At 44.3% G+C, this 14,528-nt stretch overlaps 2 protein-coding genes across 3 annotated transcripts; one reads left to right on the top strand and one right to left on the bottom strand.

Annotated features, from left to right (window-relative positions):
- Positions 1-905: 905 nt before the first annotated feature.
- LOC100824699 (probable cyclic nucleotide-gated ion channel 20, chloroplastic) lies at positions 906-7,860 on the top strand. Of its 2 annotated transcripts, none has more exons than XM_024460773.1 (13): positions 906-1,164; positions 1,701-2,151; positions 2,378-2,563; positions 3,022-3,120; positions 3,496-3,633; positions 4,155-4,406; positions 4,965-5,231; positions 5,484-5,629; positions 5,767-5,844; positions 6,239-6,368; positions 6,602-6,848; positions 6,931-7,093; positions 7,297-7,860. In XM_024460773.1, the coding sequence occupies exons 2-13, from the start codon at positions 1,711-1,713 to the stop codon at positions 7,460-7,462; spliced, it is 2,313 nt and encodes a 770-aa protein (XP_024316541.1). In that variant the 5' UTR covers positions 906-1,164; positions 1,701-1,710; the 3' UTR covers positions 7,463-7,860. The 2 variants fall into 2 exon arrangements, with proteins under 2 accessions (XP_024316541.1, XP_003570538.1); XM_003570490.4 differs by having other exon boundaries at positions 907-1,076.
- Positions 7,861-7,950: 90 nt separating this feature from the next.
- LOC100825003 lies at positions 7,951-9,058 on the bottom strand. Its single transcript, XM_003570491.4, has one exon. It carries the CDS (start codon positions 8,986-8,988, stop codon positions 8,392-8,394), a length of 597 nt encoding a protein of 198 aa, XP_003570539.1. The 5' UTR covers positions 8,989-9,058; the 3' UTR covers positions 7,951-8,391.
- Between the last annotated feature and the right edge of the window lie 5,470 nt (positions 9,059-14,528).

The raw sequence follows: 14,528 nt of genomic DNA, 5'->3' as shown, positions 1-14,528 counted from the left end.
CGAGTTTAAGTGGTTCGTGCGAATTCCCCGTGCGTTTAGATCTAATGACATATAAAAATGGTTTGCATGGGAGTTTCACCGGATATGTTGCCGTTAAAAAGTACAACAACTGTTAAGAAAAGATGCTCGATGAAAAGTAAAATGAGTAAATATAAGTTTATTATCAGAAAACCAAAGCTTTTGTTTTTTTTCTTTTATTTAATCGCAACCTTTATACTCCCTCCGTCCCTTTATATGAGTCATTTTAGTTTTTGCACACATACCAAGGAATTGAAAACAGCATGCCTGTTGCCTAGCCATCCCAACACAGTAGGCCTTTTTTTATCCTGCTTGGCCAATCACACGAACCCTCTCATACAACAATTGGTCAACGTGCTGCCATTTATTTAATGCATGCAACTGCAGCAGCTACCAGTGTGGGCCAAAAATGTTCTATGTCTCATATAAACGGACATCCCTATTTGAATAACATGCCTAGAATAACTGGACAAGGAGTACTAATTTGTCACATAAAACCCATAATTTCGTAATCTACCAGTTTGACATTATTATTATTTTCCAAAGATGCGTCAAAGAACGGTTAAAAAAATGAATTTACTCGGCGAAGACACGTGAAGAACACGCTACAAAATTCTCGCCGTCGCCGTTTTTCCTCCCGGGAAGAAGAAGACGACCAGGGGTGGACTCCACCTCACCAGGTGGCGCCGTGCCCGTGTGAACCGGCGAGCGACGCCCCGCCACCGTCCTACACCCCACGGCTGCACACTGAACATCTGGGCCCACAGCTTCACGCACTCCACGAGTACACCCTGTCAGTGAGATGGGTTAAGACCCCCGCCCCAAAACCCGCGTCTCCTTTTCCCCTGGTAGAATACAAGACGCCCTTGACTGCTTGCCACCGGCCCCCGGGGTCTCTCCTCTCGCTATCCCTCCGCTTAGCGGCGAAGCCACATTAAAAATGTCTTGAAGCGGGGAAAAAGCTCGCTCGCTCTCTCGGCTGCGCGGAATCTCTGCCGCGCCTCCGCTGCTGATTAGGAGCACTCTGGCACCATCCCGAAGCACGGCTCGCCGGGCCGGTTCGTCTCCTCTGCCCCCATTTTTCTCTGCGTTTAGTAGGAGTCGATGAGGGAGCGCTAGGACTCGATGCTTCCAGAGCAGAGTAAGGTAGGCGTTTTTTTTCGGGGTTATTTTGCGTGATTTCTGGTACTTTTTGCGGGGGATTTTGCAATGCGCGTTGCGGGGCTCGGAATTAGCGGCGTGCGGCGGGGTTATTTTTGGAACATTCTGTAGCATTTGCGTCGCGGGATGAGGCGCTGCTGGATTCGATTATTGCATGGATTCCTGTTCCCCTTTTTTTAGCCTTTTTTTATTCCAAGTGCTGGCACGGGAGATTGCGATTTGGGGCCTGAGAAAGCTGATTCTCTAGGTTGTTGTTTTATTGGTGCAGCAGTGATTGTTCCACTAATTCCCCGTGTTATTTCTCTTCTGGGGTTTATGGGGATGCTCTAGACTTAGTAGCCTAGCCGAATCTCGGTATGTTCGCGAAGGCCTATCTCGACGACCACACGTTGTTTCCAGTTCCTGCTATTTGCTTTTGTTTTTTCTACAACCTCTGTCAACTTGTGTGTAATTTACACTCCCTCCGATCCATAATAAGTGTCGGGGATGTACTGATGTGCTAATGTAACAAATGTTTGCAGGATTAAAAAAATGGCCGATCAGGAGAGAGATGATATTCCTATGTTGCTAAGAAATATTGAGCTGCCAAGGTTTCCTAGGAGTACATCCATGTGTATTCCAGTCAGGGATGATGATTACGAAGAAGAAACATTTGTATCCCATACTGGTCCTCTATTCAGTCAGCCACCAACTCAGACTGCCGCAGCAGGCAATCTGTTCACAAGCAGACACACACCAGATAAGCTGCCGCCGCGACACCCCCAGGGGAAACAAGTCAGCAAGCCACAAGCTGTCATGCCAGAAGAAGCTGGAGGAAACAGGTGGTCTCACAGTGGAGACATTCCAAAGAATGAACATCTGATGATGTCTGGACCTTTGGGACAATGTGATAACCCTGACTGTGTCAACTGCCCACCTGCATGCAAAAACAAGAGGCACTTCCAAAAACTTCCAAATCCTTTTGACAATAAGGTGGTTTTAGTTGTTCTAACTTGATAATTATGATTAGATCGCCATACTTTTTTTGTAGTAAAACAACCTAGCATGTATGACAGTATGAGTAACACATTGAGATTCTTGAGTCTATTATAAATTGAGGTATAGATCTTAGCTTGTTTGGTTAGCTAGATTCAGCTCTTAAATATCCTTTACAGCTGGTGACTGTAGCATTAATGTGTTTTTCTTTGCTCTCTTGAAGCTTCATAACATTCTTTACGGTCATCATCAAGGGTGGAAGAATCGAATTGAGCGTTACCTTTCATACATTCCGATTATGAACCCACACGCGAAGGTTGTTCAACATTGGAATCAATTCTTTGTGATATCATGCCTGGTTGCCATTTTCATCGATCCCCTGTTTTTCTTCCTATTGTCAGTAGAGAAGGTAACTGTTATAAATTTTCTCAGCTATGAACTCCATTATCTTTTACTTGTCGCCTTTGGACAATGACAGGTTCTGATTACACCTTTTTTTTTGATAAATGGCAGTAGTATTGCCTTTGCATTAAGTACAATGCAAGTTATTTACAAGCATCGTGCCTGTACAAAGGGCTTCATGTGCCAACATACACCTTTGATCATTAATTATTCTATTTGCATGCGGAACATTGTTGAAGTATATGTAGTAATACCACCTGCACACTGTTAAATCAAAATACTGCATATTAGTAGCTAAAGGTTTAAAAGGTTGATTCCACACATTGTAAAAAATAATACCTACTGTAAACAAGAACGGAGGATGTACCAATGAAAATAGCAGATGCTGGATTAGTTATATTACCTGTTCTTTTAGTAATTCTGATCAAACCAGACCACACTTGTCATTTTCGTGGTTCAATGCAGGACAACAAATGCATAGTTTTGAATTGGAAGTTTGCTACAGGGCTTGCTGTTGTGAGAAGTGTTTCTGATGCTATTTATTTTCTGCACATGCTTCTTCAGGTAAGTGGTTAATCAGTTGCGATCTTCTATAATCTAGATAAAGCTTCACAATTTATACAAATTTAATCATTCATGAGTAGAATAAGTATTTCTGTCATGGGTGATTTTTATTGTTTTGCTAGGTTGTTTGGCATGGTACTACATGTTCAATTTTAGTGAAACAGTTAACCATCTTAAAATTTCAGCTATGAACGAAACACCTTGTCAATTTACAAGGCTACCAGCTTATTTGTTCTGCTGATCTTGTTACAAGGCAATATTTCTGACTAACACCTTGTCAACATATAGATAAAGAGACCAGCTTAGGTGCTTTATTGATTTTTTTTTTGATTTGTTCAAGGTGATATTCATACATATAGATAAACTCTCTTTCAGTTCAGACTGGCTTATGTAGCACCAGAGTCACGAGTAGTGGGAGCTGGAGATTTAGTTGACGAACCAAAGAAAATTGCAGCTCATTATCTTCGAGGATATTTTGTACTTGATTTCTTCGTTGTGCTTCCACTCCCTCAGGTAACTTGTATGCCTCGTCTTTCTGCATTGATGCTACTGGTTTTACAAGCTCCCTTGCTCCTTACAAAGATGACTTTTTATTGGTGCCAAAATGTTATTCTGTTCTCTGTTTTGGCATGGGAAATCAAACATTTTGACTGATTTTGGGTGCTATGGTAGCAGTTTCCAATATATTTAGGATGAGAAATATGCAAGAACAAGTTTCTGTTTAGCATTGCAACATTACATATATTTTGGTACAATGATGACTGTACATTCTTCCTGAACTTGTGACTCGTGAGAAATTGTTCAGGATATAATGGAGTGGTTATAGGAAAGACAAAAAAGTGGCATGCTTACATAGTCTTAAGTCTCAACACACTTTAGCTAAGTTGGAGTACCTTGCTGCTTTCTGATCTATTTGTGTGCATGCAAATGCAAATTTTCTGTATGTGCAGCATTTGATATGATTCTAGTTACTTCTTGTGAACTTTCTTGCTATCTTCATGACTGCTAAGTTTTTCTTTCGTTCCTTGATCAAGGTGATGATATTGGTAGTCATCCCTAAATATGTTGGGCTATCAACGGCAGACATTGCTAAGAATTATTTGCGTGTTACTATTCTTCTCCAATATGTCCCCCGCATCTTGAGATTTGTGCCATTGCTTGGGGGTCGTCAGAATGCCACTGGATTCATATTTGAGTCAGCATGGGCTAATTTTATGATTAACCTTCTAATGTTTGTTTTGGCGGGACATGTCGTTGGTTCCTGTTGGTACCTCTTCGGATTACAGGTCAGTTCAATCTTTTGTAATTTTTATGCACATTTGTCACACGTATTGATGCATAAGTAAATGTTTTAATTTAGAGAATCATACCAGTTGGCCTATCCTTTTGTACTCCCTCCGTCCCATATTAAGTGACTTTCTATTACATGTATCTAGACGCCTTTTAGGATAGATACATCCATATTTGGGAAAATTTTAGTCACTTAATATGGGACGGAGGGAGTATTTTACTAGTGCAAGAATGTGCCCTCTGTTCTCACTGATAGAGGTAGGGAATGGTTATGATGGCACATCCAGACATCCACTTATACAGTTGTATTCAATTGTATATGCTCAGATTATTGAATTTACATGTATGATTTTTTTTTTGATAAAAATTTCTGTATACACCTGCTCAGTTTAATGTGTACTATGTTCAGTGTTATATATACTTCAGTTGTTATCCTTGATCATCAGTTGTCAATTTGCACAGGAAATACTTTTAACTTCGCAGCTGATGCCTATGTACTTAATACAAGTAGACATTGATTATACCATTTTCTTTTGTTTCATATTTTGTCACAGAGGGTTAACCAATGCCTACAAAATGCTTGTTCTGCATCAAACATTCCATCTTGTGAAGCTCTTCGAGATTGCGGACGCGACATTGATTTTGGGTGGCAGAATTATCAAAATAGGCAGCAATGGTTAAATGACTCTGCCTCAACAGATTGTTTCAAAACTGGAGATGATGCTACTTTCCAATATGGGATTTATCAGCAAGCTGTTTTGCTGGCTACAAAACGCAGTGCTGTAAAGCGTTACATATATTCATTATTTTGGGGGTTTCAGGTATTTTGACCTGTGTTCTTCCATTTCAGTTAGGTATCCCATTTGTTGTGTTTGACATCTGTGGTGAATATTCTCGCAAAAAAGATGCGTTGTGAATAGACATCGACAATTTCCTTGCGAATCTTACCTTTTCGTATATCTGCACAGATTCTACTGAGTACTGATGTTCCGTGCTATTTGCATATATGCTAATCTAGAGGATTTCAATTTAGCCCTGACTGAAGTTTGTGCTTGTACATGGTTTTATTTCAGCAAATAAGCACTTTAGCTGGAAATCTTGTCCCGAGTTACTTTGAAGGAGAAGTACTCTTTACGATGGCTATTGTTGGTTTGGGATTGTTACTTTTTGCATTACTTATCGGGAACATGCAAAATTTTCTCCAAGCTCTTGGAAGCCGGTATGTGGTTATACTGGTGGATCACTTATCATGGAATCTTATCTGTCTTACTGCCAACGTGCTCACTTACATACTGTGGCAATCAGTTAATTGTAATAATATTGACTACTCGTGTATGAAATTCTATCTTTCCATAGGAAACTAGAAATGCAACTTAGACGGCGTGATGTTGAGCAGTGGATGAGCCACAGACGACTGCCTGAAGATCTGAGAAGGTTTTTCTAACATATTTCGTATTATTTTACATATTTCGTGCTCTTGTACTGCAAATGGCAGCTCTGTCCTATTCAATTTTGTACTTACCGTATTACTTATCTACTTCTTTGGTTAGCATTAGAATTTGCTTTCCATTAATTTCTGTTGTTTCTACATTTCGTACAAAAGTAACAGTTTGTCAAATACTGGTCTTATCAATTGCCAAGTTTCATGAAAATCCATCTTAAAACTAGACTTCATGAAAAGCTGCCTTCTTTTGGTCTGTGGAGGAGAAGAAATGTGTATTGTAAATTGGGAACGAGTTTGTAACCCTTGGAACTTTTTAGGTATTGTCTTTCCACACTGTAAAGATTGTAACCTTGGAGGCTAAATTGGAGCTTTGTAAATGTACAGGAGGGTTAGACATGCAGAAAGGTTCACCTGGGCAGCTACCCAAGGAGTAAATGAAGAGGAGCTTTTAAGCAATTTACCAGAAAATATCCAAAGGGACATACGCCGACATTTCTTTAGATTCCTTAATAAGGTTTGTTTTTAGTGGGCTGCAATTATTTACTCTCAATTGGTAAATCTCAATCAGTGCAATGAGGAGAGAGAATGGCAGAACTTCTAAAATCTTAAGAAAAAGAGAGATTCAATATTGATGTGTCCACCAAATGGATTATCCCAATATAAATAACTAGAGACATCAGATACGAAAAAGATGCATGTATTTAATCTATTCAGTTTGTAGGCCCACCTGAGCGTAATGTTTTTCAGGTCCGGTTGTTCACCTTGATGGACTGGCCTATCTTGGATGCTATATGTGACAAATTAAGACAGAACTTATATATCAGTGGAAGTGACATTCTTTATCAAGGTGGTCCTGTTGACAAAATGGTCTTCATAGTGAGAGGTAAGCTAGAAAGCATCAGTGCAGATGGAAGCACGGCTCCATTACATGACGGAGATGTATGTGGAGAGGAACTCCTCACATGGTACTTGGAACACTCTTCAGCAAATAGAGGTATGCAATTTCTGGCCTGCTTGCCTGTTTGTTATTCTCCGTGGTTCAATACTGTAACATCACACAAGTGCTACTGTTTCAGATGGTGGGAAAATCAAATTTCATGGTATGCGCTTGGTTGCTATACGTACTGTGAGATGTTTAACAAATGTCGAAGCTTTTATACTCAGAGCAAGTGATCTTGAAGAAGTTACTTCACAATTTGCACGATTCTTGCGCAATCCGCGAGTGCAGGGGGCAATCAGGTAGCCATTTCTTTGTCTAACCTATTACTATATGATTATCATATGCCTGCTTGTTGGACGTTGAAGTTGTGCTTTTGAAAATACAAGTAACTCTACTAATTTGCCGTCTGTGGGATTTATTAAAGATTACCAGCTAGAATTTTTTGGGATAACAAGAATTGTTATCTGATCTTGAACCTCAATGATGCATCTGCATTCGACAGGTATGAATCGCCCTACTGGAGGACCATTGCCGCTGCGCGCATCCAAGTTGCCTGGAGGTATCGTAGAAGGCGACTGAAGCGAGCCGAAAGGTCAAGGTTGAGTGAAGAATCTAATCGTATCCCGGGATGGTCAGATCATGCTTTTCAGCATGGACAGAGGGGGTGACTGTCTGCTTAAGTAGGCACTGACTGTTGGTTACAGTTGTACATCTAGAGCTGCTAGAGATCCTGGATCCCTGTCTATGCACTTGATGAAACCTGTGGCGCTACGATTTTGTAGGCTTTCCAGATCTGTGATCTCGTAGCTCCCGATCTGGGGAACTAACCTCCTGTATATACTGAGGTGCCAGTTTTTACAAGCGTAGCTGTTTTTGGTTTTGGCATGAAACGTCTCTGTTAAAATCCTAGGTGCAATTACAGACTTGTGGCTCGGCTCCAGTCAATTGCTGATTTGCTGATTAGATCACCAAGCCGGACATCTGCATGAGATGCTGAAAAGTGAACTTGCCAGGTGTTGGATTGTTTCGAAGTGCCGTGAATAGCATAAACCTCTGTTCTGAATTCCAGATTTTCGTCTGAACATCCGTGTATAGAGAGCAATATTTTAGAAAATTCGGTGAGCTGCATACAGCAAAGGTAACTGAACTCCCGTAGTTCATGTTCATGCAATGTCCCTTAGCATTGTGTTGGATTTGAATATTTAATACGGAGTACTACAAACTTTGCAAGCCCCAAACCGTCTGAACTTCTAACAGGCACAGACACACTTACTACTATAGACACTAGTACAACAAAAACTAAGATGGATCCACACTTCGAGGTGAAAACCATAGGTACGCCCATCTTCGATGGCTCAGCAACGATAGTGCATGATCGTTCGATCTCTTCGTGAAAGCAGTCATTCTGAGAGTACTTCTTTACTGTTTGTTCTAGTGTCATTTAGGTGGTTCTTAAGCCTACCTGCAACCAGCCAACGCTGCCAACCACTCTATCTACTGCATCGTGTCTATCTAATCAAACCGAGTATAGTTTCATCTTACATGGGAGTTACTAGCACGGTTTATCATTGTTGCACTTGTACTGTACAGTGTACAGTTAATCCTCTTCCTCGTAGTACTCCCACTCCTCGTCATCCCCCAGCTCATCGTCGTCGTCCCCCTCTTCTTCTACGGACGAATCCATGGCCATGGACAAGGCGCCCCAGTGCCGGACGGCGAGCTCCCACCCTACCACGGACCCCTCCTCGGCCGCGTCCCACCTCGACGAAAAGAACCCGTACTGGGACCCAAGCAGCCCGGCGGCGAACAGCACGGCCGAGCCCGCTTTCCCGGCCCACGCGGGCGCCGCGCCGCCCTCAAGCTCGAGCAGCCGCAGGAGCGCGGCCTCGGCCGCCACCGCCACCGCCGGGAGCGCCAGCATCCGCCACGCCATCCCGCGCCTCATCTCCTCCGACAGATCGAGCCCGAGCCCGAACCCCCCGCCGCCCGCGCGCCGTTCTGGGACTGCCTTGGCGCCGGCGGCGGAGGACGAGGCGGCCGTCGTTGTTGGGGCGGCGCCGGTGGCCTCGACGTTGCCGGAGGTGGCGGCTGGACGGAAGTTGGTTGCGCAGGCGCCGCGGAGGGGGGCGGCTGGAAGGAGCGCCGGGCGGGAGACGGTGGCTCGAGAAGGAGAAGGCAGGAGGAGCAACTCCATGGCAGCTAGTCGGGTGTGTTGTGAATTGTGAACGTTGGTATACGTGTCAAGGCCGCATATGCGTTATCCTGGGACTGCAACGTGAGATATTCCTGCCCCGTCTGTCAGGACAGGAACAACAATTTTGAAAAAATTGGAGGACTATTACAGTTCGCCCGTGGGAAAGACTTTTGTCATGTCTTGTCTGACATTAGTGTTTTTCTATTGTTTTTACAGTGTTATTTCCTTCAATTTCAAAAACAAAATTAACAAAAATTACAATGGTTGTTCGATAGGCAGAGATTACAGGAGATTTATAAAGGTTTTTCTCGCAAAACACCTCATTTTTTATCAATTGAAAACACTTCTCAAATACCAATACACTTGTGACTAGAAAATACATCCACAGATGTTCGTTCGGCGACTAGTAGATCTCATGTTCGCGACGAATGGCTACTGTGGGCATCAAAGCCTTGTATGGCGACGACATTTGCATTCTAGCTTCCTGTTCAGTGCGTTTTTCGATCTCTGGAGGACGAAGAGCAAGTGAAGGAAGAAAAAGACCAATATGTATTTCTATGTAATTTTATTTGTTATTGCTCGTTTGGGGGCTTGCTGTCTATCGCTTGTACTATCTTCTGTTTTCCTTGATGATTATAAGATATGAGATGCCCTTTGGGCTTTGGGTGTCTTTCTACCCACATAAGCCAGTGCTATCAAATAGCCATCATAATGTTTTTGAAATATATTTTTAGATAGAGCGCTATATATTGTAGTGTCTTTGTGAAATTTCAATTCAGAACACAACATATATTGAATGGTTAATTAAAAAAATACCACCGCACAATTCTCAAATTTTGAACAATACCAGTGCAGTGACATCTTAAAACCAATTGTTAGTGGCACTTTTTGAAGAAACTGCATACTTACGGTGGCATTTTTCGAAAGATGACAAGTGCACTAATGTTGATATGCAATAATTGCGGCGGCATATGTCATATTGAAAGAAACAAAAAAAAAATCCTCACTTCCTCTCTCTCTTCGACCGCTACTCATGGTGAAAAAGCCTTTTATGTAAATAGTCTATCTCTTTTGTGCATTGTACAAAAAAAATAAAAATGAATGACCTGCGAGCAGAAACCAAAAAGGAAAGAAGACCGCATATCAACATATGATGTGTAAACCTAGGTGCAATGTGAGATATTTTTCATCAATTTTATAAAGAAGAACCAAATTTTGAGAGAGTAGAGGATTATATTCCTCTTTAATCTCCTGTATGCATGCTTTTTTTACCCGGTTCTTTTCCTCCACTATGACCTTAATCACAGCTTACACATGCACCCCTATCGTGTCCACGTCGTGTTGAGTCACTACGCCAGAATGGGTTACCGGCGCACGAGCTCCAGTGGGGGTACAGCTGGTCCAAAAAATTCACCGCCATTGGACGTCGTTGGAGGAATCCAAAACGAATACCAGTGACGGTGAGCAACCACCGCCACTGCTAGTAGAGCACCGGTGGTGGTGAAAGCACTCGCACGACCAGCACCGCCACCGGTGCTCTAGCACCCGTGGCGGTGGTCATTCACCGCCACTGGAGCTCTTTAGTGGTCACCGGCGCACGAGCACTAGTGGCGGTTAAAGTGGTCGAAAAAACAAACTGCCACTGGTAAGTCGTTGGAAGAATCTGAAACGAGTACCAGTGGCGGTTAGCTTCCACCGCCGCTGTTAGTGGAGCACTAGTGGCGGTGAAAGTCGCATGTGGAGCACTAGTGGCGGTGCCAGCACTCATGCGACTTTCACCGCCACTAGTGCTCCTAGTACCAGTGGCCGCATCAGTTAACCGCCACTAGTGCTCCTCAGAGATTCCCATCCCGGTTACCAGTGGCGGGCAGATACTTTGAACCGCCACTGGTAAGTTATCTATAAAGCAAAGTTACTCTGGCCTTATCTTCCTCAGCTCGTGTGTCTCTGGACCAGCTGCGGCTCCTCACACAGGCGACGGCGAAGCTCTGCCAAAATTCCATGGCGCCGGTGGCCGGAAGGTTGCTCCCTTTCCCTCTCCTTCTTCCTCCTCTCCCTCTCCTTTCCTCTAGCTCCTTCCTCTCTTCTCTTCTTCCTCGATGTGGCTGAAATGGCGCCGGCGGCCGGGAGAGCTTGATCTCTCTCCAGGAGCTGTCCCGGCCGCGCCCCTTGCTGGGGAGGTCCCCCACTCTTCCCCTAGCTCCGTTTCTCCCTCCCCTATGGCTCTCTGGTCCCCTCTCTCTCTCTGTGATTAATTAAGCTCTTTCTCAATAAAATATGTGTTGAATGTGCATGTTCCGCGGCCATCGTGCCGTGTTTGTGAATATTTTTGTTTGTACATGTATACGGGCCATCGTGCCGTTTGTGTTCACATTCGGGTGTGGGTGGGTGTTTATTTGGCAAGTTATTGTAAAATTTGTAAATTTTATAGCAAAGATCATGCCGAAATTTTGTGTGATCCTATATGTAACTTGATTTATGTTTGTTTATCGTGTTTTAGCTCGATGAGCCGTGCTTGGATGTACGAGGAAACAAGAAATTGCGAAGAGTGGATAAGAAAACTGAAGGACTTCACTGATGTCGCCACAGAACATATGCTGAGAAAAGGGGACGACATGACATGTTGTCCATGTAGCAATTGTCGTAACACAATGATGCTTCTGCCCAGCGATGTGGAGTTGCACTTGCTCCTACACGGTTTTGTGTCGGGTTATTTACGTTGGACTTGTCACGGCGAGGATGCCATTGAAGTTGAAAATGACCTAGAAATGGAGAACATGGAGCATGATGATCCACCCGACGAACCATGCCGTGGCGAAGATCAAGAAGTTCTGCAAGGCAGGGTGGCCGAAATGCTAGATGATGTGCACCTGCGTAAACAGTTAGATGATGCTGACGATGAGATAGTGTCCCGTAAATTCCAGAAGCTAAGGGAGGACGCAGAGACGCTGTTGTATGAAAATGCAGGTCTGGACAAAAGTGTGCTGGAAGTAACGCTCGAACTTCTCTGAATGAAGGCAAAATATAACATCGTGGATTCGGGATTCACGGATATTTTGAGTTACCTTTCTACAGTTCTTCCTGCGGGCAACATGTTGCCTAAGAGCACGTATGAAGCGAAGAAGGTTGCATGTCCCCTCGGGTTAGAGGTTGTCAGATACCATGCTTGTCTGTTGGACTGCATCATATACAAGGGTGACTACAAAGACATGCACAGCTGTCCAGTATGCAAAACATCCCGATACAGGCAGAAAGACCCCAATCCTGAGGGCCTCCCGGAGGAAGAAGTGACTCATGGTCCAGCGGCGAAGACGGTATTGTACCTCCCGTGTGGTAGCCGGATGGAGTGTTGGTTTCAAAACGAGGAGTCCAGGTGGTTCATCTTCCACGACCCGACTCAGAAGGATATTGATCCTGATTGGGTGTACCGTAACGACGATGGTGTACTTAGACACCCCGCCGATGCGGCTCAATGGAGGACCCTGGACGAGGAGTTTCCAGACTTCGGCGCAGAGCCCAGGAACATCAGGTTCGAGATTAGTACGGACGGAATCAATCCATTCGGAAACATGAGCAGCAAACACAGCACATTGCCGGTGATCCTGTTCATATACAACCTTCCTCCGTGGCTTATCATGAAGAGGAAGTACATCCACCTATCCATGCTCATACAAGGCCCTAAGCAACCGGGAGCTGATCTGAACATGTATCTAGAGCTACTGAAAGATGAACTTGCGGAACTTTGGAGTACGGGACGAAAGGTTTGGGACGCTCACAAGAAGGAGTTCACCCTTCGGGCAGCTTTGTTGACATGTGTGCATGACTACCCTGCGAACGGGAACTCATCTTGCCAACGCACACATGGGTACAAAACGTGTACAAAGTGCGGGGATGAAACGAACTCACAGAGGCTGCCAGTTTCACAGAAGATTGTGTACATGGGACACTGAAAGTGGTTGCAACCCGGTGACCCATGGAGGAAGGACAAGAAAAACTTCAATGGGAGGTCAGAGCCTCGCCCGAAGCCCAGGGAAAAGACTGGGCACGAAATCTATGAAATTGTTAGGAACTTGGAAGGTGTTGCTGGGAAAGCAAATCCGAAGTGAAAGAGAAGGATGGCGATGGACCTGTGTGGAAAAGGAGGTCGGTGTTTTGGGACCTGCCTTACTGGAAATTCTTACAAAGCCGTCACACCATAGATGTCATGCACGTCGAGAAGAACGTGTGCGACAGCTTGTTGGGCTTGCTAATGAACAATGCAGATAAGACAAAAGATGGGCCAAAGGCACGGAAGGACCTGGAGTTCTTGGGCATAAGGAAGAAGCTGTGGGCGGTAGAGGAAGAGTCACCGGAAGACCACAATGGTGAAGTCATGGTAACGACACGATGTAAACCTGCGTGTTACACCTTGAGCAAAGCCGAGTTACACAGAATGTGCCAGTGTCTCCGCAACATAAAACTTCCATCCAACTACTCGTCCAACATCAAGAGACTTGTTGACATGAAGAGTCACAAGCTTGTTGGCATGAAGTCTCATAACTGCCACGTGATTATCACGCAGTTACTTCCAGTTGCAATAAGAGGTGCCATGGAGCCATGGGTGAGAGAGACGGTGATGAAGCTTTGTGACTTCTTTGACACAATCGGGCAAAAATCCATCACGGTGGAACGCTGCCTCCAGCTGAAGGATTCAATGATACAAATTTTGTGTGAATGTGAGATGTTCTTCCCTCCAACATTCTTTGATATCATGGTACATCTGATGGTCCATATCACCGACGAGATAATCCTACTAGGGCCCTCCTTTCTGCACAACATGTATGGGCCCGAACGATACAACGGGGTGCTGAAGCGGTATGTTCGTAACAGAGGGCATCTGAAAGGTAGCATCATGCAAGGCTACCATGCAGAAGAGTGTGTGGAGTACGCCACTGATTGGTTGGCGGATCGCAAACCCATAGGAGTACCTGAATTACGACATAAGGGCAAACTAGAAGGTGAAGGTGGGCTCGACCGGAAGGTTTTGGATGTGTATTCATCGGGGAGACAGGACGACTATATGAGAGCACATACAATGGTGCTGCAACATATGTACGAGGTCCAACCTTTCATCGACATGCATATGGAAGAACTTGAAAACCGGTACCCTAACAGGAGTGCTGATTGGATACACAAGACCCACAATGCAACATTCGCCATGTGGCTCAAGAGTTTTTGGTATGCCAGGGTGGCGGCAAATGAAGAAGAAAGGACCGCTCAAAAGTTTTCGCGGCTACCCGCCGGTTGCGTAGTGACTTATCAGTCGTACGCAATGAACGGGTATACGTACTACACCAAGGATCAAGATCGTAAGAACAGTTACCAAAATAGCGGTATAGTGCTGGTTGCTGAGACTAGTTCTGATAACCAAGGCACTACATAAGCGTACTATGGCGTGATCGAAGAGATCTGGGAGCTTGACTACACCTTCACCACCATCCCCATGTTCTGTGTCAGATGGGCACGTGATGTCAGACAAGAAGATCATAGATTCATAACAA

Source organism: Brachypodium distachyon, chromosome 3 (genome assembly GCF_000005505.3).
Source record: "Brachypodium distachyon strain Bd21 chromosome 3, Brachypodium_distachyon_v3.0, whole genome shotgun sequence".
NCBI lineage: Eukaryota > Viridiplantae > Streptophyta > Magnoliopsida > Poales > Poaceae > Brachypodium > Brachypodium distachyon.
This window is presented reverse-complemented; position numbering and strand designations above follow the sequence as displayed.